This window comes from Dama dama, chromosome 27, assembly GCF_033118175.1.
Source record: "Dama dama isolate Ldn47 chromosome 27, ASM3311817v1, whole genome shotgun sequence".
In the NCBI taxonomy this organism is placed as follows: domain Eukaryota; kingdom Metazoa; phylum Chordata; class Mammalia; order Artiodactyla; family Cervidae; genus Dama; species Dama dama.
The window spans coordinates 44,069,376-44,095,414 of NC_083707.1; the positions used below are offsets into that span (position 1 = coordinate 44,069,376).

The window sequence follows — 26,039 nt, forward strand, 5'->3', positions numbered from 1 at the left end:
GCTTCTACTAACGTAAACCTTTCTTAAGGAATTAAATTAGGTACATTTATTAATATCCCAATGGAAGCAAGAGACACTGTTCTGGAGTCTACTTAATCTTTGTAGGTCCTCCTGCCCTCTGCCCTCCTTATTTTCACAGAGTTCTGGGGAACTTGATCAAAGTCTAACCTGAGATATTAGGGGATGTGAAGAAAGATGTACTTTTACTGAAAGAGAATATACATGTATTTAGAGTCTCTTAACATACTATCAGAACTTTTAATTACAGTACAAACTGCACTTATATGGATAAAGAAACATACATGTAGATTTGCAAAGAGGAATAACTGGATTAGTTTCTCATCAATACTTTGCAAATAATAGATCTTAAATAGACATGTCAGTAAAATAAATAACAGTTGTTTGCTGTTTCTTTAATAATCATGTTGTAATGTCAGTGGGATATTGTCACCCTGATTGTGAGAATTGCTAGCTACAAACTGTTGCAAGTGTAGTAATATGGATCTGCACAAAATAGATTTTAAAAATCACTAAAATACATAGAGGAGTAGCTAACTAAAATACATAGAGGAGTAGCTAACTAAACAGCCCACGTAGAATTTCTTTTCCTTTATTTTAAAAAGAATATTTATAGAATGCACATACCTTTTGTTGTTGCTGCACCATGCAGCTTGCATGATCTCAGACCAGGGATTGAACCTGGGCCCCAGCAGTAAAAGTACCCAGTCCTAACCCCCTGGACTGACAGGGAATTCCCTGGAAAGCATGTGCCTTGAGTTTTTATTTTTTGGTACTGTTCTCATTTCTCATAAAATTCACTAAAAGTCATTCATGAAACATAAATTAAATTATACCTTTACAGGTAATTTCAAGTATGTAAAAATATAAATCAAAATAAATCTGTTCTAAAACAACATATTTTAGTTTTGTAAATATGTCCATGGTTGCTATAATACATATTGATCTTCATTTGAAGTTTGCAAAGATAGCCCAATTATTAAAAATTTACTAATCTGAGGTACCACATTAATAAATTAAAGGAGGAAAAAATGATCATCTAAAAAAGCATTAAATAAAATTCAATATTGATCAATGATAAAAATACTATTAGGAAAGTAGGCAGGAAAAGAACATTTTTAATTTGATAAAAGTTAATTTTCAAAAAGTAAACATATTAGTGAAATTTTATCTGTTAAAATGAAGAAAAGTATAAGAAATTCCTCAGTCTTTGCTTCTTTTCACCTTTGTCCTGGATGTTCTCTCAAGAGAAATAAGAGGAGAAAGGGGTATTGTCATTTATCTGGTGAGGGGGAAGGACCGAGGAAGGATTTCTGGAGGAGGGAGGTGCAGAAGACACTGGGTTTCGCCTTCAAGTAAATTCTTGACCTTTTGGATACCTACCCCAGCAGCTTCCCCTTTAACCCTGTGTTTCTCTTCTGCTTCTTAGGCTCCTGCCCTCTCCACACAGAATGCTCTACCCATCACCTGACCAGCAGTCGTGTTTGTGGCTGGCTTCTCCTCTCAGCAGCTCAGGGAAACTCTGGGGGCCAAGCAGTGCCTCTTCCCAAGACACTGTCCCTCTTGCTGGCTCTTGAACAGCTCAGCTCTGTGTACCTGCAGATCTGGCCTCTTTGTCTCTTCCATCGCTCATCCCTGGAAATTAATCTGTGACTCAGCAAAGACTTAGGATCAGAATTTGCTTCTTCTTTAAGCTTTGTCTTTAAAAACAGATGAACCTACTACAATTTGTATTTCTTTTATCCTGCTGTGGATGCCACTTGTCAGTATCTGGTATCTTTCTTGTGGCTGTAGTAGGAGGAAGTTCTTCAGTGATGCTGTCTGCCTCAGACTCATCTGTGGAATGAGGTTAAATGTTTTTCACCAGTCTCTGGCTTGGATCTCAGTAACAGCTCTGTCTTGAAATGTTGTTTTGGTCTTGGTTTCCCTCATAGTCCAAAAACCTGGTGAACACACACATTCTCTACTTAGTCCATAAAATGCATTTTGGGACATGTCGACTTTTTTTGTTTACTTCTATGTTTGGACAGGTATGGGCTTCCTATGTGGTGCAGTGGTAAAGAATCTGCCTGCCAATACAGGAGGCACAAGAGATGCAGGTTCTATCCCTGGGTCGGGAAGATCCCCTGGGGGAGGAAATGGCAACCCCCTCCAGTATTCTTGCCTGGGAATTCCCACAGTCAGAAGAGCCTGGTGGTCTGCAGTCCATGGGGTCTCAAAGAGTTGGAAACCACTGAGTGACCCAGCACACACGCACCGGACAGGTTCACAAGGGTTGGGTATACCTTCTTCATTTTGCTGCAGTTTTCTTCTGGCCTTTATTTATTCCTACATAGGAACCAAATGGATTAAATATTTATTTCCTCCTTTGAAATTTATGCTCCTAAAGCATAAGGAGTTTTAACCAGGAAAATACGTTAAGACCAGTGGGATGCTGAGTTAGCCAAGAAGACTAACGGAGAAGCTTCCTTTATTATTGGAAACTCAAAGCTGGTTATTTGACTATAAGGTGCATCCTGCCTGCTTGTAGAAAGACTGGAGATGATGCACAGCAAAGCAGGTGGGCAGAAAGGAGAGCGGATGGTGGGCAGGGGCCCTCTGTGGCAGTGCAGCTGCAGCAACTTATTGGCACCTTTGGCTTACAAAAACCCTGTAGTCCATACCTTGAGTGCTTGTCCTAGCACTTAGGAGAGGCCACCCCGTGATAGGCTAGTTAGTTATCTATAGAAGAACAAACTTTTCCTTAGCTCAGAGTTCTCACATGTGTATTGCTGTATGTGCTTTGTATTCTGGCCTTTTCGGTAATTATTTTGCCTCTTTAAGCTATAGAAGTTGTACCTATAGCAAGGCTGTTCACGTGGAATTGGGCTATTACGACAAGAGTTGGTGGAATTATCCTCATGTGTGCTAGGGAAGGGGAGGGAAGGACAGTTGGAGTCCTAGTGCTGTTGGTCTGTCACGCTGCTCTGTCCCTGACAGTATATCCCCGTGGCTCCTAAAATCAAGGACCAATCATTCTACTGGTACCAGTTGCAGATAACCATCTTTTTGAATGCGACCCTGAGCTCTGGGCTCCGAAAGGCATATATGAAGGGGTCGATGACGGCGTTACACATGATCAACACACCATTCACCTGGAAGAGGGACATATAGCAGGCACAGTAGGGGTCAGCCGGGCAGAATGTCATCAAGAGGACGTGAAGGACAAAGGGTGCCCAACAGAAAATGAAGACTCCGAGCAGGACAGTCAGTGTGACGGCCCCTCTCATGTTGGCTCTGGGAAGGGAGGAGGTCCTCCTGGTGTGGGAGCGGGCCAGCAGGAACATGTGCACGTAGAGGCACAGGATGAAGGCCAGCATCAGCGGGAACAGCGCTGTGAAGGCGATCACCGTGGGGACGTGATGGGAGAAGGTCACGATGGTGATGCCACTGCCCGTGCAGCCTGCCCAGAGGACTGTCAGGACGACGAGGGCGCGATGCGGGGTCACGATGCGGTGGTACTGCAGAGCGTGGAAGATTGTGACGTAGCGGTCAGCAGCGATCACAGACAGGCTGCAGATGGAGCCGAGGAGGGAGAGGATAAACAGGGAGTCCACCACATCATCTGCTGTGCTTTCAAAACTGCCTCGAGGCTCGAGGTAACCCATGTTTCTGAACATGATCAGAACATTTTCCAAAATCTTGTACAGGCTGCCCAGCATATCAGAAATAGCCAAGCTGCAGATGAAAAAGTACATGGGTGACTGAAGACTCTTATTCTTGGCAACAGCCAGAAGGACCATCAGGTTCTCCAAAACTCCGACAATGGATACTGTGAAAAATATCTCTTCTGGCAAAATCACAGCAGGACAGTCTGAGTTATTTCTTGCTGTACTGTTGATGTTTTCATACAGATTGAGAATGTGTTTCATCTTTCCTGTGTGCAGTTAAGACAGAAATGTTACTGGAACTTGACAGGAAACTTGATTGATTCTCCAGAATCTTTTCTTCTTTGTAGTTCTTGCTGAAGACCTGAGGTTAAAAAGTATATGTAGGAATATTAGTTACAAAATAGATCAAAAAATAAAAACAAGCCATGATACCTTTGAGGAAGCTCTGTTGCCTCTGCAAAATACAATGGTGGAATATTTAAATAATTTATTGGACCCTCATCTTTTAAAAAATCCTTCCTAAATATATATCTTTAAAATTGAAGTATAGTTGATTTAAAATGTGTCAGTTTAAGGTGTACAGGAAAATGATTCAGTTATACATATGTGTGTATACATATATTTTTGTCAGATTCTTGAATATAGTTCCCTGTGCTATGAAGTAGATCTTTATTGTTTATTTTATGCACAGGTAACATATAGCTGTTAATCCCAAACTCCTTTTATCCTTTCCTTTCTTTCCTCTTTGGTCACCATAACTTTGTTTTCTATGTCTGTGAGCCTGTTTCCATTTTGTAAATAAGTTCACTTGTTTCATTTTTTTTTTTTTAGATTCCACATATAAGTGATATATTTCTTGCTCTTTCTAACTTAGTTCACTTAGTATGACAGTCTCTATGTCCATCCATTTGCTGCAAATGACATTATTTCATTCTTTTTTATGGCTGCATAATATTCTTTCTTTCTATGTGTGTGTGTGTGTGTGTGTGTGTGTATAACACATCTTTTGTATCCATTTATCTGTCGATGGACACTTAGGTTGCTTCCATGTCTTAGCTGTTGTAAATAGTCCTGCTATGAGGATTAGGGTGTGTATTTCTTTTTAAATGAGAGTTTTCATCTTTTCCAGACATATGCCTAGGAGTGGGACTGCTGGATCATATAGCAACTCTATTTTTAGTTTTTTAAGGAACCCCCAGCTGCCACCAACAGTGTAGCAAGTGATTGTGGCTGTAACAACACTTATGTGGGGTAACTGGCAGATGCTTTTTGCAAAAGAAAAGGGAACATGGGCAACTGTAAAATGAGGTTTTTTTATACTGATTATTGTCTTTGGCCAGAAAATGTAAAGGTCTAATTTTCATATTTTTGCAGGGCTCTGAGAGAAAGGAAAAAGCTTTATTATTTGTGAAATTCCCCTTACGTGCCATCCAGTACTATGCCATGTGCTATGCGTGGCATCTCATTTTAATCCTCTTGTCAACAATATAAGGTAGTCCTATTGTCCCCAAATTGCATCTAAGGAATTGGGGTGGAAAGGCCAAGATACTGGGAGTTAGGATTTCAATCAAGGTCTCTTTGGCTCCAAAGATGAATATCTGCTAAAATAAATCACTTATCTTAGTGCTTCTGTAAGTATTCATCTGATAAATAAATTTTATTGGCTTTAGTAGAAATGAAAATAAAATTTTAAGTTAAAAACCTGTGTATCTGACCAAGTCAGATATAACTGACCAAGTTGTTTTCCCAACTCTCTCTAGAAGATTATATTAAAGAAATTCAGAGGAGAGTGTGGCCCCACAATCCCCTTCTTCAGTTGAGGAGGGAGGCAGATGGCACGAGGCCTTGAATAAAAGGGCTGCAGGCGTCCTGGAGATAGTCAGTAGCCCGCATGGCGCTCTCTCTGCTTTGGGGTTGTTGTATGGCTTCTGGGGAGAACGGCTGGGGAGGCGGGTAACAAGGCTTATTTTTCTGCTGAGTGAATGAGTGGTTTGTACCATATGGCTTTTCCAGTTAATGGAGTTTTAGAATCCAGGCTTCAGAAAGAGCCAGTGAGGAACTGAGGTCTGGGTTCCCGAATGGCCCCCTCCTCTTGAGATTTTAGCAGTGGCTTTCCAAAAGTCACCTCATTAACATAACAAGAGACAACTTGGTTGTTCTCCCCACTTAGAGAGTTCCAGCGATCTTGTGAACTCTGTGCCAGACAAGAGGAGGCAGACCACATATGTGTCTTCTTATAAATCACAGTGCCACAATGCCACAGGGCTCGTGCCTACATCCCAGCTCAGTGAAGCCCTCTCTCCCTGTTTTTACTAGATGCATGTAACATTTTGATTTAATTTTTGAATAGGGATTACTGTCATATATATTTATATATGTGTACTTGTGTGTATGTGTAGATACATGGAAATAATAGTCTCTCTCCCTTCCCTTCATCTTGTGTTTCCCATTACTACTCCTCAAAGAAGTGTCCAGTCTTCTGGAGTCTCTTTATGCCCATAAAACAATAGGAGTGTATACGTCTTCTCCCAGTAGTTAGGGTGAAAGGGAGAGGCAGCAAGAGCAGCAAGGGAGTCTTCAGGCTGTAAGGCAGGTCTGACTCTTGGGGGCAAAGAAGAGGAAGAAAGGGGGGCTGAGTAGGCAAAGTCTCTGACCACAGCACAGCTCTGGAAAGTGTTGAGCTGGTCAGTGGAGAGTCATTGAGTCAGTTGCCAATTAGAGGAGTCCCAGCTCCTGCAAAAGTAGACTGAGCCCAGTCATGGACTGGGGGCAGCCAGAAGGAAACATGCTGGGGACCCAGACACGGAGCACTGTGTTGCAGGGAGAAAACCAATTCTGGCTCCATGTTAGAAACTCTTTCTTTTACTTGCTTTTCGTCGCTTTTATTATAATCATACTCAATGGCTTGCCTGGAGGACCCTGTCCCTCTGCTGGACTGTAAACGAAAGTGCCTTTGTTCAGTTTGTGGAGAGATAGTTTGTCCCTGCCCACCTGCGAATAGAAGAGATGAACACACCCCTTGTAAAGACTGGCCATTCCCTTGGAGATGTTTTGTCAGACTGAATTTAAGTCTTTCACTTTACTTCCCCATTGCATCTCCCTCTCTATTCTGCCTTTTGACTTTAGTTCCTCATTGCTTCTGAACTATAAAAGAACCTGACATCCAGACCCCAGTAAGATGCCTATTTTGAGGCACTAGCCTGCCACCTTCTCAGTCTGCAGGCTCCTTGATTAAATCTCTCCCTTGCCTCAACCCCTCATCTCTCAGATTCATTGGTCTATGGTGTGGAGAGCAGACTGAGCTTGGTCTCAGTAACACTGGACACCAGTCACCCCATTTCTGTGGCCAGCACGATACCCGCTGCCCTGTGTGTTCAGCGGTCGGTGTATTATACTGTTTTGTACCTTGTTTCATCTTGGACACTTTCCACAAAGTAGATGGATCACTTTCCTATTCTTTCTGCTCTTCATTTTTCCATTTTTTAAAAAGTTTACTACAAGGTATTCCATTGGGTGGATATGTCCTGAGTTATTTAATCTGTGTATTGATAGCCACTTGGGTGGTTTCAAACATTTTGCTGTATAAAGAATGCTATAATGAATAATCATATAAGTATAAGATTTCATGTGCCTAGTGAGTTGGATAGGTTCACAGAAAAGGCATTGTTGAGTGAAAGTGTACATGCATCCATATATGCAAAGATAGTGTCAAACTGCCTTCCTGGAGGGTTGTACCAGTTTATATCCTCACCAGCGGTGTGCTGCCCCACGTAGCCTCCTTAATGAAGGAGGATTATTGCCAGTGGAACAGCTGGTAGGTTTTGGCCTACATACTTGCACGTGTGGCGTCTCCTCCCTCTGTGTTACTCTGACATCCCAGCTTGGGCAGGTTCCCTACTGTTCCTGTGCTCTCAGGATGCTTGGGCCTTCTGGTCTTAGCTTCCTACTTCTGCCCCGGGGCCCACAAACACACGGACCTACCTTCCCCTGATAATGTTGCTGAGAGAGACACCCACCATTTCCTCCTTGGGTACAGTTCAGTTCAGTCGCTCAGTCCTGTCTGACTCTTTGTGACCTTATGGACTGCAGCATGCCAGGCTTCCCTGTCCATCACCAACTCCCAGAGCTTGCTCAAACTCATATCCATTGAGTTGGTGATGCCACCCAACCATCTCATCCTCTGTTGTCCCCTTCTCCTCCTGCCTTCAATCTTTCCCAGCCTCAGGGTCTTTCGCAATGAGTCAGTTCTTTCCATCAGGTGGCCAAAGTATTGGAGCTTCAGCTTTAACATCGGTCCTTCCAATGCATATTCAGGACTGATTTCCTTTAGGATGGACTGCTTGGATCTCCTTGCAGTCCAAGGGACTCTCAAGAGTCTTCTCCAACACCGCAGTTCAAAATAGTCAATTCCTCTTGGGTACAAACTATCCTTATTTGTATTTCTATTTCTTGGTCATAAATTCAATAAGAAGAAAAAGAGTGGAAAAACTGAGTAGTAAGGCAAGCTAAAGATGACCCAGTAAAAAAAGAAGAGATGAAAAATTGGAAACAACAGTAAAATCTTAAAAACCAACATGTAGGCTAGGTTTTACATAAATTAAAAGTAGCCAAAATGAGGGTGTGGTGTGGGAATGGGGCAGGGTGGAGCATGCGGGTTGGTCTGGGAGCTTCCATCTCCCCAGGGGAAGGCTCAACAACCTTCCCTTCTGCCTGCACCCAACTCCACTGAGCACCAGCAACTCCTGGCAGAAGTCCATGTGGCAGTCAGAAGGAGTATGTGTAACCAGTCAGCTATCTTGCCATGCCAGTTCCCCAGTCACCTTGAGGAGTTGAGTGCCTGCCAGTTCATACCTTCAATCCCAGAAATTTGACTTGAATAGGGTAGAGCACTTTGGAGGACTTCTTATAAAATTGAATAAGTGAACGAACTGAAAAGATCTCCTTGTTGTGAGGGACATTGTAAGTGATGGAACTCTGCAGTCTGTGTGGCTGGGATCCCTCTCCCTGGTGTCTCCCACTGTATACCTATGTCCACCATGGGCCCTGAGCTGGTGCTTTTAAGACACAAGGACTGTTAATTGCTGTGGACTGGTTTGTGAAGGCTTTGCCTGCTTTCTTATTTGCAACCTTCTGGAATTAATGGAATTAATTAATTAAGACTGATACTAAAATCAGAGAAGTTTTCTCTCCCACTGTGCCATTGCTTCTTGTAGAATCACCTGAAGCACAGAGAACTTTCAATTTGAAATTGCTAGCTCTAGAGCAACAGACTAGTTCCACATTGGGAAAGGAGTACATCAAGGCTGTATGTTGTCACCTTGCTTATTTAACTTATATGCAGAGTACGTCATGTGAAATGCCAGACTAGATGAAGCACAAGCTGGAATAAAGATTTCAGGGAGATACATTCATAACCTCAGATATGCAGATGATACCACTCTTATGGCAGAAAGCGAAGATTAACCAAAGAGCCTGTTGATGAAAGTGAAAGAGGAGAGTGAAAAAGCTGGCTTAAAACTCACATTCAAAAAATGAAGATCATGGCATCTGGTCCCATCACTTCATGGAAAACAGATGAGGAAACAATGGAAACGGTGAAACTTTATTTACTTGGGCTCTAAAATCACTGCAGATGGTGACTGCAGCCATGAAATTAAAAGACAAGTGGCCCGCTCCTTGGAAGAAAAGCTATGACCAAACTAGACAGTAAATTAAAAAGCAGAGACATTATTTTGTCAACAAAGGTTCGTCTAGTCAAAGCTATGGTTTTTCCAGTAGTCATGTATGGACGTGAGAGTTGGACCATAAAGAAAGCTGAGTGCTGAAGAATTGATGCTTTTGAACTGTGGTATTGGAGAAGACTCTTGAGAGTCCCTTGGACTGCAAGGAGATCCAAGTAGTCAATCCTAAAAGGAAATCAGTCCTGAATATTCATTGGAAGGACTGATGCTGAAGCTGAAGCTCTAATACTTTGGCCACCTGATGTGAAGAGCTGACTCATTGGAAAAGACCCTGATGCTGGGAAAGATTAAAGGCAGGAGAAGGGGACAACAGAGGATGAGATGGTTGGATGGCATCACCGACTCAATGGACATGAGTTTGAGCAAGCTCTGGGAGTTGGTGATGGACAGGGAAGCCTGGTGTACTGCAGTCCATGGGATTGTAAAGAGTCGGACATGAACTGAACGGAACTGAACTCTGGAGCCCAATCAGTATTTACAGGGAGCAGCAGAACTGAGTTGCTGAGGCAGAAAGGCCTTGGAGACACCTAAACTTGTTAGGTGTGCTGCTGAGAATGTTTTTACTGAGTTTTTTTTTTTTTTTTGGTTGTTTTCCCCATCAAATGGGAAGAAAGGTCTTTATATTAATTTCATAGCTTTTGCTTCCCCTTCCTCCTTTGAGGTAGCAGTAATCTCACCTAGTCTCAACTGTCATTTGGCTGTCCTTACCATTTTTATTTACTTTGGAGTTTGATATAAACATGCTGTCTCACTGGCCAAGGAAAACTCAATTAAATTACTAACAAAGTAGGAGATTTTGAGTTTTATATACATAACTAAATGAGTATTGATTTTTTCTCAAATTATATAATATAATGCAAATAAAGATTAAAAGACACAGTCCCTGAAGTGGAAAGGCTGAGCCTGTAGGACATTTAAGTCTGCCACCTTGTTTAACAATATTCCACAGAAGTGGTACACTTTTCTGGCGAGAGAGCTGGATATGTTCATAAGAGTACAGTTGAGGATGCTCACTAGAAGGATTGCCTGGAAAGTGTTAAATCTGATTGGGACCGGGTGCTTGACTTCTGGAGGAGTTCAGGGTTTCAGTGATGATATATCTTTGTGTTTTTGCTAATTTATCTTTCTCTTTAAAACAATTTTTAATGTTCTTTGAAAATTTCCAATATTCTTGGAAGGGAAATCTGAGAAATAGTGGTGTGTGTGTGTGGGGGGGTGGGCAGGGGGTAGAAATGATATATTAAGATCAAACTAAGTTTTGATTTTAATTAGAGACAAGTGACCTCCTTGGTTCTACTATATCTGGTTTGTCCTAAAAATATAAACATTTTGTGAAAGTTAATTTTGTTTTAGTCTAAGAGAAATAATCATCAAAGTCAAGAAAAAGCATCAAAGATATAGATGTCCTTAAACCTTATCCTGTTCAGTTCCTACACACGCACATGGGAACAAGACTACTTAGTTTAAAGTTCTTGCATTAGGTTTGGGTCATACATGACATTATGTGCAAATAACCCAACTCAGAGCCATCATGCAGTGTGGGCTCCATCAAGGAGCTCTCATTGTCTACAGGATAAAATCCCATTATTAAGGTACTTGGCATTTCAGGCTATCTACACTCTGCTCCAGGCTAATGTTTTCTTGTCATATTCCCCAGTATTCTATGTAGAATCCACATTCCAGCCAGCCCAGGTTTCTTATTGTCTCCAGGAAGTTTAGCACATTTTTGCCTTCCACATTTTTACTACTGTTTTCCTGCTGGAATTCCCCAATCTCTCCTGTGTCTAAATCCTGCTTTTGTTTTAGCCCTAAGTCAAGACCAAACATCTTGAGTGTCTCACGCCCCCGACCCATGTGACCGCTCGGCTCTCATGTCCTGAAGTGTGTTTTATTCTTGCATTTGGCGTGTGGTACCCTCTGCCCATGTGAAAGGTCAGCTTCCGGTGTTTATGTTATGTCTCCTGAGCAGCAGGTAGCTCTTTGGGGGGCTGGCAGATTCTCCTTCCTCCTCTCTGATCCACTCTAGTGACTCGCTGAGATGTCCAGGAACTATTTTTGATGTGTTAGAATGTGAATGTCATCAATCGAATAATCAACAGTTTGTATTTCTAGAAAGATATGTTTGGGAGAGATATATAAAATGTGCAAGAAACAAGAGTTAGTGGTTAGTGGTTTTATTTTTTCATTGGCAGACAAAATTTCAGTTAGAATTTGTGGGAAAATGAGCACTTCTGCTAAAGATTAATTTCTTGGTGTCTTTTTATTTGAAGTAGTGCCTGTAAAATGAGCAGCCTCATTCTCCCCTTAGGAAGGGCAAGGGACCCACTTCCCTGGAGTCCAGGAACATGGCTTTATCTGCAGGAGCATGTGAAGGGCTAGAGTTCTCCTAGGCAGTAAAAGCAGGAAATAATGAGACCTTTGGTGCAGGACAGAAAGGAAGAGGCTTTTTCTTAGAAGGGGAAAGTGAGTAGCCTTTGTCAGTAGAAAGGAGTTGAAATCAGACCTCTTATTTGAATGTCAGGAAGGAAGAATTGCCCAACCTCTGAGAATGTCTGCTCTCGGTAAGGGAAAGAGACCGTGGACAGCCCTTCTTTTGGAAGAGAGAAGTGAACGTCAAATCCAGTTTTGTCCCAGAACTCCAAGGTGGCTAGTACCCTGGGGTGGCTGTGATGGGGTTAAAAGTGCTCAGGACCATAAGTCATGGTCTGACAGTCCCTTGAGGCACGCTGTGCCCTGGTTGTGCTCGGAGCTACGCCCATCTGGGCTAGCTCCCCCATAAACAGTGGAGCAGTTCCCAATGTCCCACCAGGTGGCAGTGAGGAGTCCAGACAGCACTAGATGGACGCATGCCAGACTCCTGGCTCAGTTCTCGAGTCCATAAACCCTGGGATTACAGAACATCCAGGGTAGGAGACAGCCCAGAGGAAGACACTGGACTTTTTTTCCCTACATAGCAGGTTGATGCTTGAACATATAATCTGAATATTAAGACATGTGACTATTTCTACCATGACTTTGTGGCGCAACCCATACTGGTTATATGAGGTTCATATTAAGACATGACTTTGAGATATTCAGGATAAAAGCACTGATCATTCTAATGAGTAAAACTTAGGAAATATACCCTGATCAAAAAGTGTAAGCCCCCCTCCCCACAGAAAACGAACAAACAAATAAAAATAGAAAGAAAAAGACAAAAAAAAAGTGTAAGCCCATTGTTATCATTGTAATTTCAGATCCCCAGGTTTCCGTTTGGTGCAAATCAAAAGGTGGTCTGGTGAGTTGAGAAAGGCTTCTCCTGGAAACAGGTCAGTCCGTCTTCACTTGAGTACTTGGTACTCCTTTTCATATAGGAGAAGATACTGATATTGGGTTGGGGTGAAAGTTGGAGGGGGAAAAGAGAAATACATGGGTAAAGCAAACAGTTTTCTATTAACATTGGAGCCTAACTGACTAATGACACTTGAGACAAGTGAAAAGATGAAAAAAATAGTTAGAAATGAAGGTGTTTGGGGAGGGAGGTCGGAGGGGAGGTTCAGGATGGGGGACACATGTAAACCCATGGCTGATTCATGTCAATGTATGGCAAAAACCACTACAATATTGTATTTAGCCTCCAATTAAAATAAATTAATAAAATAAGAAATGAAGGTGTTGTGAAAGATCATGATCATAGCTGATTTATTTGTTTCAATAAATATAAATTGTTCAAAATTTAGGTACTGACCCTTAATTAGAAAGTGTGTTATCACTAAAATTCTAAGGATCCTAGTCATACACCCTAACCCAATAGAAGGTGACTGATACAGTTCCACTATGACTCTCTGCCTTTAGGATCTGCCAACCTGACCAATCTGACTCAGTGGCTCTGAACATATTGTCAATGATAAGAACAAAGATGTACATACAATGATGCTCACAGTATATACATGTTTTTCAGTGGAAAACTGAAAACCATGTAAATAACTGGTGACCTTATAAATAATTATAAACCAATTATAACTATATAAATAATTGGTTAAATAAATTCTGGCAGTCCCGTAAGGTAGAGCCCTCTTCTGTGGTTAAAATCATGGTTCAGTGGTACAGAATATATATACTGATGCAAAAGCATCGAAAAGTCCCCAAAAAATGTTTCAGATTTTTATTTGGGTGATGGAACTTGGACATTCTTTAAAAAACAAGCCTTTTATTTTAGAACAATTTTGTATTCATGGAAAAGTTACAAAGATAGTATAGCGAGTTCCCATACACAGCATACCCAGTTTCCCATGTGAGGCCCCACATCAGACTTCCCAACCTGGGGACCTGGCAAAGGGACTGGGAATCCCCAGGGAATCTGACTCTGAAGGCCAGTGGGATTTGATTATGGAACTTCCACAGGATTGGGGGAAACAGAGACTCTTGGAGGACACACACAAAACTTTGTATGCACCACAGCCCAGGGGAAAGGAGCTCTGACCTCAGAGGACACTGAGCCAGACCTGCCTGTGAGTGTTTGAGGGTCTTCTGTGGAAATGTGTACCAGCAGTGGCCTGCTGTGAGGACAGGGCGGTCCTGGGAGCCATGTGTTGGCATAGGTCCTCCGAGGGGTCACCAGTAGCCCTACCATAGAGCCCTTAGACTCCAGGACAGGGTTGCCACAGGTCAAACAACTAATAGGGAAGGAGCACAGCCCCACCCATCAGCAGACAATTGGATTAAAAATTTACCCACCAGAGAAAGACCCAGTTTTCTTCACAGCCAGTCCCTCCCATCAGGGAGCTTGCACAAGCCTCTTATCCTCATCCTTCAGAGGGCAGACAGAACAAGCAAGAACTACCATCCCACAGCCTCCAGAGTAAAAATCACAATCACAGGAAAACTAACCAAAATGATCACATGGATCCCAGCCTTGTAATAACTCAGTGAAGCTATGAGCCATGCCACGCAGGGCCACCCAAGATGGGCTGGTCATCCATGGATACATGGATATTTATTTTATATTTTATGTTATAATCTAGTATTATTTTACTTATTTTGTTGCTTGTATCATTCCAACTTCTTGAAGTTGGCACATGTCCTTTGAACATAACCCTCACCACTGTGATTTTTTGGGATAGTTGTTTATCTTTTGCACTGCACATTGTTCCCAGCTCACTTTTGTTATTTTGTGCCATCATCATGAAATCAGCCATTGTTCTGAGAGGATCACTGACTCCTTTTATTGGAAAATGGTGTTAAAAACCAAGATCTGAGGGGTAAAGTGCATGTTGTTTCTTGCATGCTGTTGCTCCTAAGCCCTTTCCACTAACAGAGCAAGGAGACATATGTGTGTACACTAGCCATGGGTGCACACAACTCTACAAATACTTCTCTCTCCATCCATATCTATATGAAGACAAGCATGAGCTCACCCTGAAGTTTCCAGCCTCCAGTCTGATGCCATGTGGCTCCTTCCAGCCTCCTCTCCTTACTTATATGTAACCTCCTGTTCCAACAACGAAGAACCAGCTCCTGCCACATGCAGGGCATTTTTAATTGTTGGGTCCAGGTGCACACTTGCAGGTGCACCACAGAAACAGTTGCAGTGGTTTCAGGATCAATAGCCCACATCCCTGTGGTGAACTGTGTTGTCTAGAGAGCAGATTATCTGTGTCTTACTGTTTTCGCTCATTTTCAAGGTCACTTACATCAGCACCTCCCCCCCACCCGGTGCATTGAGATTTTTTCATGTATTTATGATGGTACAATCAGATTCTTTGCTTACATTGCATCCTGAGACAGTCTAACCTCCAAAATGATTTAAAAAAAAATTTTTTTGAAAACATAAGATTCACACTTTATGCCATAAATTTCTATATGTTTTGACAAATGCATGGTGTCATATATTCACTATCATAGTATCTTACGGAATAGTTTCACTATTCTGTGGTACAAAAATCCTCTTGTACTACATCTATTCACAGCCCTCAGTCCCTCTCCAAACCACTGGTAACATCTTATCTATTTACTGTCTTGATGTTTTCCTTTTCCTAGAACATCATATAATCAGAATCATACAGCAGCTGGCCTTTTCAGACTGGCTATGTCACTTAGTAATATGCATTTGAGTTTCACCCCTGTCTTTTTTAGGCTTGATAGCTAAAAGATAGTTTAAGGACTTCTTGGTTGTTTCCAGATTTTGGCAATTATGAATGAAGCTGCTATAAATATCCATGTGCAGGTATTTGGGATGAACATGAGTTTTCAACTCATTTGGGTAAATACCAAGGACCCCAATTGTTGGATATGGGAAGAGTCTGTTTAGTTTTGTATCAACCACCACAGTGTCTTCCAAAGCGATTGTATCATTTTGCATTCCCACCAGTGAGGAATGAGATGCCTGCATGTACATGTGTGTGTAAGTGTGTGTGTTTAGGAGGAGGATGAATAGTAGGATTATCTCAAGGCAGTTTACGGAAATAAAAATAGGATGACTTGCTGTTTTTGTAAAAAGACTTGGCCATCCTTTCTGGAGAATGCTTTTCCCCCGTGATGGAGCCAACTGAGCAAAATGTCTCAAGTCTGTAGTGGGTGCACGGCTCTCCAAGTAATTAGGGCTTTGGAGGAGAACGGGACCAGGAATGTGCTTTTAATTCTTGTTTATTCTGCTGCTGCTGCTGCTGCTAAGTCACTTCAGTCGTGTCTGACTCTGTGCGACCCCATAGACGGCAGCCCACTAGGCTCCCCCGTCCCTGGGATTCTCCAGGCAAGAACACTGGAGTGGGTTGCCATTTCTTTCTCCAATGCATCAAAGTGAGAAGTGAAAGTGAAGTCGCTCAGTTGTGTCCGACTCTTAGTGACCCCATGGACTGCAGCCTACCAGGCTCCTCTGTCCATGGGATTTTCCAGGCAAGAGTCCTGGAGTGGGGTGCCATTGCCTTCTCCACTTGTTTATCCTACACCCTATATTTTTGCCAAGGAAGGCAGAGGACTATTCAACAGATGAGAAAGGCAGAGTGTTAATTGCCCCAGATCACAGAAAGTCCACATGTTAATGTCGATGGCAGAGATGCTTAGGCACTAGTGCCAGAGTGAAAACAGAAGGTTAATCAGGTAAAAGGGTGACTCTCCGGGGGTAAGAGAAGCATGACTTTTCCCACATGAAGCATGACTTTTCCCACAAGAAGCATGACTTTTCCCACTCATAATCCCATTAGAAAAACCTGCCTATCGTCCTTAACTAGAGCTAGATGATGATTTAAAACTAAAACTTTAGAATAAATTCATCAGGAGGGAAATTTGGTTTAGTTTGATACACACATAGAAGATTTTGTTGTTATGGTTTAATTAGAAAATAATGTACTCCACATGAGGATGAAAGACCATAATTTGAAAGATGAGCTACTACGAATTCTGAATATAATCTTTTCTCAAGGTTTTTCCTTAACTGCTCTATTTATGAGCCCAAAGCACTCAAGAACCCGAGAAATTAGTAAAAAATGTACTTACCTTCTGCTCTGAAGCAGGAACTTTCTGGCCGAGATGACTGAGACTAAATGAGATTTGAAAGAAAAGCAAGAGCAGGGCCTTGGGCTGGGAGGTGCGGAACAAATGCATCACTGGAGGGACAGTTGTTTGTTATCATAACCTTGGATAAATGTCATTCGAAAGGCACTGCATACTTCTGGTAATGTGAAGTTGGGAGAAATGGAAAGAAACGGTTAGACTAAGACACAATTTCCATGGGCTCAGCTGGATAAGGGTGCTTCCAATGTTCACGACAAGGTTTATGGCAGATGGCAGAACTGTGACCTTGCTCCTTTTTAACATCATTTTGGGTTAGTTTTCAACCAAGGAATTCAGTAAAGTTGGATTTTGAGGAAATGGTTTTGGAAGAATTTGTTTTAAAAATTTCAGCAAACTACTCAGAACGTCTTGCACTTACCTCGTTAATCTTATTAAGAAGAGGGGAAGTAACCCATCATCCGAGTTTCACAAGATCGAACAGGGAGCCGGGCAGTGTGCCCAAGGCCCGCAGAGCATGGGCCGCCACAAGAAGAAAACCTAGTGTGCTGCCAATTCTGTCATTAAGCTTCACAGAAGCAGCAGTCCAGAGCCCCATTATTCTCAGCAAAACTGTTTAGTTTTAGATACAATGTTGTTGGCTTTCTATTTGCCAGTCCCTGCAGGGGAGGACTACTGTTGCTCCCAGGCCCTGTGGACCTAAGTGTTTAAATGCAGTGTGGGTGGGGCCAAGTCTGGGTGGACCTGGAGCTTTGGGGCTGAGTCCAAATTAGTGGCTGTTTCTGAAAATATCAGCTCTAGCTTCAAGCTGAACAGTGTCCCCATGTGGGTGGTCTGGGGAAGACTGAGGACAGAGGACCGAGTTTGATTTCCCAACTGGGGAAACATTTTTATAAACTGCCTTTCCTCTTCTGTCCCTGAGGCGAAGCATGTTCTCCTGAGTGCTGCCAGCACCAGGGTCACTCCAGTCCAGTCTAGGCATGTTTGTGGACAGTCGTGGGCCCCACGATAGACCCTGGGGCCCACAGGAGGCTGTTCTGAGGGCCTCTTTCCCATCAGAGCCACACAGTTGAACAGTATGTAAAAGCAGGGCAGTGCGTCCAAAACCACCTAGGAAAGAAGAGACACCTGTCCTCAACCCTCAGACCTTTGCCAAAGACCTGATGAACTAGTTGGGAAAGCTGGGGGCCTGCCGGCTGTCTCCCCACTTTCTCTTCTGCAAGGAGCCCTCCACTCTCCTGCCCCTCGTGCTCCTCTCCAGAACTCTTCTGGCATTCCCACATCCCTCCCAGATTCCAGAGCTTCCTTCCCTTAGTCAGGGAGATAGCCAGGGTCTTGGAATGGAGTCTCTGTCAAACGGACTGAGTGAGAAGAGCTGAGTGAAAGGACTGTTTACAGCGTGTGTAGGAAACCATGGGGAAGCACAGGACCTACCGACAGGCATGCCTGCTGCAGCCCCAGGTCTGAGGGCCGGGCAGAGGGCGTGGTGACCCACCCCCAGAGGGTGACCCCGCGGGAGGAGCTGGGAGCACGCCGGTCCTCCCCACTCCTCCCTGATCTGCTCTGTGGGGACCGAGCAGGGCAGTTTGCAGAGGGGTCAGATGTGTGCCCTCGCCAGACGGGCTGGCCTCCCAGCACTGCCCCTGCATCTCAGCCCGGCCCGGGGCTCACTTGTCTCTTTTCGGTGCCGCTTTCCCTCAGTGTGTCTGCCTCTCTTGCTTTCATCACACAGCAGGAGGAGGTTCTGTAGCAAGAATGTGCTGCAGTCCTGTAGCTTAACCTCACAGAGGTCACCTGAGAGGTCTGCAGCTGGGGCCAGGGTGCTTTCTGCTCCTGAAGGACATTTGGGGAGTGTTGGGTGCTCCCTTTGCACGTGTCTGAAATGCCTCTCTTAGCGCTACCTGTATTTTTGCCTGGGAGAAATCATTCCTACCAGAAAGCACAGCCTACCTGTACTATTCTTTACAGTGAAGAACAATACGGTTCCCCAAACTTAAGGACACAGGGAACTGTTGGGGAAAGCCTGGCTCTGGTGTGGGCATCTGTCAGTTGCTTTCAGTTTTGGCAAAAGCCATAAAGGAAAATGTAGGTATTTGGCTTTGCTTAGAGCAAGTCCAGGTGCCTAGGGCCAGTCGCTACGGCTTTTAATAAAAAACCTCTTGCAGATCCCAGACCTCAGAGCTGGAAGGGGACCCAGGGGCCCTTTAGTTTAGAAACATTGATTTGCGGATAAGGAAACCAAGGCCCGGGGGAGGTGAAATGCTCTTCTAGAGTCCTTCTGTTAGGCCGGCTGTCTTTCATACCTAACACGTGTTTGATCAGAGGCCCAAATGTGAAATATTAAATAGTATCAACTACTAAAAGTAAACTATACAGCTACCATTCTGCAATACTGTTTGGAGGTCTGGCTCCTTCCAGACCCAGTTCCCGCTGGGGTTTCGTAACCCGTGTTCCCAGGATTGCTGCCAGCCTCCGCGGGCTCTGAGCTGCTGCCCCCAGCATCTCACCTTTGCCTCGGCCTGTCTGTCAGGCCTGAGCCAAACTCTCCTGCTCCTCCGGGAGCAGAGGGCACACAGAGAGGCCTCACCCCACCAGCGCAAGGCTCCTGTGGCAGGAAACAAAGCTTGGGAAGAGCAGAATGGAAGCAGGAAAGCTCGATTCATCAGCCAAGGTGCACTGTTTACTCATTCATTTGTTGAGCGCCTCCTATGTGCCTGGCAATGTTGCCAGTGCCAGCAGTTCGCGATGAACACACACAGTGGCCCCCTTTGTGGAGTTTCTGCTCCAGGGCTGGTTGTCTTTACAGGGAAGACTATGCTGTCTCTCCCTCCTGCCTGACACCACTTGGGGTGGGAGTGGCCCTCAGGGTATACTCCTTTATGTTACAATCTCTGCAGCTGGACCCTAGGCCTCCTACATTTCTTTTATTCTCAGTGAGTCAGAGAAAAGTAGACAATCTCCTTGAACAACTAATAATAATCTGCACAAGAAAACCCCTCTTTGCTTGGTTTTGTCAAACATGACCTGGAAATATGTCCAGGATGCAGGGATCCGGCCACGTGAGTTTCCCAATCCCTCTAGCTGGTCCTGAAGCTTCCAGAACCTCAGCTGCAGAGCTGCTTAATCCCACCTGTCTCCTCCGTGTGTCCCTCCCAGGCCTGGGCTTCTCATTAAGTAACCAAGGGAACCACTGAAGTGCTTCCCAGAGAAGAAAAAAAAAATTACTCTCAGTAAGTGCAAGGGAGAAAAAAAGAAATTGTAAAATTTCTTACTTTTAGGAACATGCCGTTTGTGTATTTTTGAAAATGGCTATCAAGGTAGATATCAAATTGCATAGTATTTAGACATTCCTGAATATAAGTGATGGGGCTTCCCAGGTGGCACTAGTGGTAAAGAATCCACTTGCTAATGCAGGATATGCAAGAGACACGGGTTCAGTCCCTGGGCTGGGAAGATCCCATGGCGGAGGACATGGCAACCCACTCTAGTATTCTTGCCTAGAGAATCCCATAAGTAATATAATCATTTTTGAATGACAAAGGAGCCTGGTGGGCTATAGTCTATAGGACTGCAAAGAATCGGACATGACTGAAGCGAGTTAGTATGCACACATACATGTTCCTTACATATGTATGCAGTTACTGGACAACCTCGGATCTCTGAGGTAATGAGATGGTGTCTTAGATCAGTGGCATATTTCTTCCAAGGCGTGATGAGTGTGGTGGCTCACCCCATGGGAGTGTTTGCAGTTTGCTGTCATTACTTGTGTCCTGAGAGAAGTGAACATCAGGGGACACAGTATGGTTTTCACAGGAGGTGACTGGGAAGGAGGCTGAACGGGTGTAGAGAGAAGGATCTGAAAGAAGGGCCACCAGCAAGGAGCAGCCAGTAGCAGTACATGCGGTTTGCTTATGTTTGCGCTCAAGACACACATCTGAATGTGCATAGTACACACATGGGGTGTGTGAGAGATGCCACAGGCAGAAAGAGGGGTGCACTGAATAAATGGGGGGTATTGCAGAGGATGGAAAGAGCCACGAGGGAGAGGAAGGAGTAGGGACAGAACACAGACCTGGATCACACGGAGGGTCCAGTGTCTCTGAGCTGCACACCTGGGCGAAGGGTTGAGGCTGGACAGAGCTTGGATGGCAAAAGTGGTCACTGAAAGACTTGATGAGAGAGTGTTGTGATTCTACTTGCATTTTAAAACAAAAACACAACTAGCACCATTCCTGTCTTGTCACCCTACTTCACTATAGTCTTCTTTGGTAACAGTGCTGTATAATACAAAAACTGGACCACAAAAACAAAAGTTGGCCTCACAGATCATCATATGAAAATGTTAAGTCATCCTTAGTTTATGGCAGTGACAAAATTTCAAGAAGTGCAGCTTTCTACACACATTTCAGCACGTCTGACATTTTGTGTTTCTCATCTGCTGGTCAAGATGGCTTTTTTCTCAAGGATCACCACACTGTGAAAGTGAAAAACAGAAGCAAGCTGGTTACTACTGTGAACACTTTTGATATGCAATAGTTCAGAAAACATTTTAAAACCTTGACGTAGACCCAGATCTTCTTGGTTTTAAAAGTGAGGTGTGGTGCTTTTGTACTATAGCAGCTGGTTGAGTTGGAACTGTGTTCTACAGAACCCTAATTACTGTGTGTTTCTAGGTCAGAGTTTTTTCTAACAGAGAAAGCAGCATGGAACTGAGTGGGCAGAAGCAGGCAGGGCTATAATGTTCTGAAGGTCATTTTGGCTCGTCTCTTCCACGAGCTGCTGGTCTGGCTCTCCTCCAGTGACCCAGGCACACGGTCAGGCTAGCTGTAGAAGCCAAGCTTGCCATCAGCTAGACTCCCTGCCTGCTCCCTTTGGTGACCCGCCCTGGCAGCCTTCAGGAGGGCTGCTTGTGACTTCATTCCAATCTTTGACTGCCCTTCAGATGCCTACTTCTGCAGTTTTTTCTGCAATTCTATAGTCTCTTTTTACAATGCATCTCTTATTTCATAATACTGCATAATACTCATAATGGCTTTCCATCTCTGATTGAAGAATTTGGTAGCTGAAAATGAGTGCTCATGTAATAGAAGCCTAAAAAATGTAACTTTGTTGAGTCTGAGTGGTGGACAGAGAAAGTTTTCAAAGAGACTATTAAGGACAGGGAGGAAATTTTTATAAGAAAAATGGGAAAAGAAGACCCATGCTATATGGTGGTGGATCATTGGCTGAAACTGTGCATGTGTGCTAAGTCACTTCAGTCGTGCCCAATTCTTTGTGACCCTGTTGACTGTAGCCCTTCAGGCTCCTCTGTCCATGGGATTCTCCAGGCAAGAATACTGGAGTGGGTTCCCATTTGCTTCTCCAGGGGATCTTCTTGACCCAGCAATCCAGCCCGGGTCTCCTGCAGTGCCGGCAGATTTTTTACCACTAGCGCCACCTAAAACTGTGGCCCTCAGCAACAAGGAAGTTAGAGTAGATAGTGAATGAACTCATGGATGTGACTAAGGAGGAGTTTGAAAATGCTGATGACTCCTTTCAGGTGTTTGTAATAAAGTACGGGGACACCTGGATGTGCAGAGGCAACTATATATTTTTCAAGCAGAGTTTAGAGGAGCCAGGGTTTACTGTATTGGAAATAAAACAGTTTCTCATGCTCAGCCTCTCTAGAGAGTAAGATATTCTGAAAGTAATACATTTCTAAAGGAAGAGATAAAATCCAGAGCACCTCCAGCATAACATATCTTTAGGGTAAAGTAGCCTTGGATCAGACTCAAAAGACTGAATGAAGGTGGTGCCTTTAAGCGACACAAAAGTTCTAAGAATATTGAGGGTATGGCTTGTGCAGCCGTCAGCTAGACAATTGGTCTTCTAAGATCTCAAGGTTATTTTCCTATATTGGTCTTACATGGAGCTCAAGGTAGAAAAACAGCTTTCTCAGCAAAAAATGTGGCATGGCCTCTGTCTAATGGAGTGTTTTTGTGATTTCTAATTTTATACATAAGAAATGTGCAAATGTTTTGAAGAAATTTTATCATCTTTGACTGAAAGGGGAAAAGACAGGTTATAATAAAAAGGGGACTCTGGGCCCTCAAGCCCCTATTAGCAGGAGGCAGACTGCAAAATTTCTCAGCTACAAGCATGGGCCATTTCTCATGGCAAAAGAAGGATGAGAATTGATTCTTTTGAACTGTGGTGTTGGAGAAGACTCTTGAGAGTCGCTTGGACTGCAAGGAGATCAAACCAGTCAATCCTAAAGGAAATCAGTCCTGAATATTTATTGGAAGGACTGATGCTGAAGCTGAAACTCCAATACTTTGGACACCTAATGCAAAGAACTGACTCATTTGAAAAGACCCTGATGCTGGGAAAGATTGAAGGTGGGAGAAGAAAGGGACAACAGAGGATGAGATGGCTGGATGGCATCACTGACTCGATGGACATGACTTTGAGCAAGCTCCAGGAGTTGGTGATGGACAGGGAGGCCTGGTGTGCTGCAGTCCATGGGGTCACAAAGAGTTGGACACAACTGAGTGAGTGAACTGAACTGAACTGACTCAGAGGAGGAGCCAGGAATGACCGAGGTCCACCATGAGCAGCTCTGGGCCCTGAGTCCAGCTGGATTTCAGGGCTACTTTGGGCCATGTGCTTCCTCCCTCCCCATGAGGTAGGAGATAGACCAGCTCCAGGTTGGACATTTACCATCAGCCAGCCTCCTCTCTTCTTCCTCCTTGGAAGAAAAGCTATGACCAACCTAGACAGCAGGTTGGACAGGTTGGACATTTACAGTCTTATCCAGGCTCCAGGTTGGGCATTTACAATCAGCCTCCTCCTCTTTTCTTCCTCCTTGGAAGAGGACCTTTCTTGGCAAAGGTCCTCTAGTTGAGTCAAAACTATGGTTTTTCCAGTAGTCGTGTATGGATGTGAGAATTGGGCCATAAAGAAAGCTGAGTGCCAATGAATTGATGTTTTTGAACTGTGGTGTTGGAGAAGACTTTTGGACTGCAAGGAGATCCAAACAGTCAATCCTAAAGGAAATCAGTCCTGAATATGCATTGGAAGGACTGATGCTGAAGCTGAGACTCCAATATTTTGGCCACCTGATGTGAAGAACTGACTCATTTGAAAAGACTCTGATGCTGGGAAAGATTGAAGGCGGGAGGAGAAAGGGATGACAGAGGATGAAATGGTTGGATGGCATCACCGACTCGATGGACATGAGTTTGAGCAAGCTCTGGGAGTTGGTGATGGACAGGGAAGCCTGGTGTGCTGCAGTCCATGGAAAAACCATACTACTGGAAAAAACCAAAACTATTGGGAAAACCATAGCTTTGACTAGAAGGACTTTTCTTGGCAAAGTAATGTCTCTGCTTTTTAATATGTTGTCTAGATTGGTCATAGTATTTCTTCCAAGGAGCAAGAGTCTTTTAATTTCATGACTGCAGTCACCATCTGCAGTGATTTTGGAGCCCCCCAAAATAAAGTCTGTCATTGTTTCCATTGTTTTCCCATCTATTTGTCGTGAAGTGATGGGAAATCCTTCATGAAGCTCCTTTATAAAGGATTTAAACTTCCCAAAGGCATGACTCTCTCTGAGCTCACCGTTGTGCCTTTCTGCTTGTACTTTTCTTTTCAATAAGGCTTCCCAGGTGGCACTAGTGGTAAAGAACCTGTCTGCCAATGCAGAAGACATAAGAGACCCAGGTTTGATCCCTGGGTTGGGAAGATCCCCTGGAGAAGGGCATGGCAACCCACTCCAGTATTCTTGCCTGGAGAATCCCATGGACGGAGGAGCCTGGCGGGCTGCAGTCCATGGGGTCGCAAAGAGTCAAACAGGACTGAGCGACTTATCTACTGTCTCCTTGCCTGAATTTGTTCTTGACTAGTCAGGCAGTACTAGGGACCTTAGCCCTAATTGCTGGCTCCTGTTATCCAGTGGTTAGGACTCACAGTCTGGGAAACTAAGACCCTACTTCCAGCTACCACTCCCTGCTGCTTGCTACAAGCTGCTACCTACTGCTATACATATCTGAAATCACCCTGCCCCCTCCCAAATGGGACACTCTCTACCTTTTCCATGACAGGAAGTTGACAGTTTGTCTCCTTAGTTCGAAGGTTTTCAAATTGAGACAAACTATCGAAGAACTTGCATCCAAAGAACCACAATGATGGCGACTTGTGGTTTGGATCACAAGACCCTGGAGTTGGAATGCATGCTTCATGAGAGCAAGACTCCTGGAGTCTTGGGAGGGGTTTGCCATCTCTAAGTTGGCACTTGCCAAGAGCATTGCCAATGACTGAACAACAAGGGCATTTGCTGTCAGCATCTGTGGAGATTGAAACCTGTGCTGCTGCAGCTGTTGACCTTCGACACCCCCTGAGGGAGATGAGGTTGCAGTGAGGCGCTCTGTGCTCCAGGGCACTCTGTGCTCTGCGAGGCAGGTCTTAAGACAGGTGGGTGTTTTCTGGAACAGATTCTATGATCCCAGTTCTTGCATCTCCTCATATCTAGAAAAGCACTAATTCCCTTCATGATGATATCAGACCCTCATGACTAGCAGAAAACCTCTTGTAAAGAGGTTTTGATTGATTGCATTGAACTTCACCTTTATGGAAACCTTATTTATTGACCTTCCTCGACTGTCTCTGTGGAACAGTCTCTCAGAGCGATCTGAGATGCTGTCTCCCAGTTGCAGTCCTCATGTTGCCCCAAGTAAAACCTGACTTGCAGCTCTCACGTTGTGCGTCTTTTTCTAGTAGACAGGTTATTGTGTTTTTTGTATGGAAAGGACTTGGATTGTTGTGACTACAGGGAGCTAGTGTCCAAAAATAACCTTAAAAAGTCCTTTCTAACCTGTGGGTACACAGTGCTTCTCTCATGAGGAGCTTATGTCTCTGTCCTGCAATCTGGTGTGGATCTGTGACTGCTTTGACCAATAAAATTATGGAAGAATGGAGTTTCAGAACTTTGGAGTTAATATTTAAAGAGTATGAGCAAGTCTAAGAGGCCAACATGAAGGAAAAGTGAGGCTGCTTGCTGGGCCTCGCTGACTCCTCCATGGCCAGCCCTGACCCTCCAGCCGTAGGAATGCGCCAAGTCTGAAGTTGCCATAGCCCCTGTTTAGTGGCTGTGACGCCAGAAGAG

General features: G+C 44.0%; 1 protein-coding gene across 2 annotated transcripts; it reads right to left on the reverse strand.

Moving 5' to 3' along the window:
* Positions 1-907: 907 nt before the first annotated feature.
* On the reverse strand, positions 908-16,925 carry MC2R (melanocortin 2 receptor). Of its 2 annotated transcripts, XM_061130659.1 has the most exons (3): positions 16,883-16,925; positions 3,153-4,029; positions 909-2,346 (listed from the first exon to the last, which is right to left on the reverse strand). In XM_061130659.1, exons 2-3 carry the CDS (start codon positions 3,927-3,929, stop codon positions 2,341-2,343), a joined length of 783 nt encoding a protein of 260 aa, XP_060986642.1. In that variant the 5' UTR covers positions 3,930-4,029; positions 16,883-16,925; the 3' UTR covers positions 909-2,340. The 2 variants fall into 2 exon arrangements, with proteins under 2 accessions (XP_060986641.1, XP_060986642.1); XM_061130658.1 differs by having other exon boundaries at positions 908-4,029.
* Between the last annotated feature and the right edge of the window lie 9,114 nt (positions 16,926-26,039).

Excerpts from the sequence above, each read along its gene's own strand:
- MC2R (XM_061130658.1), bottom strand. The coding sequence starts at position 3,929 with ATGAAACACATTCTCAATCTGTATGAAAACATCAACAGTACAGCAAGA.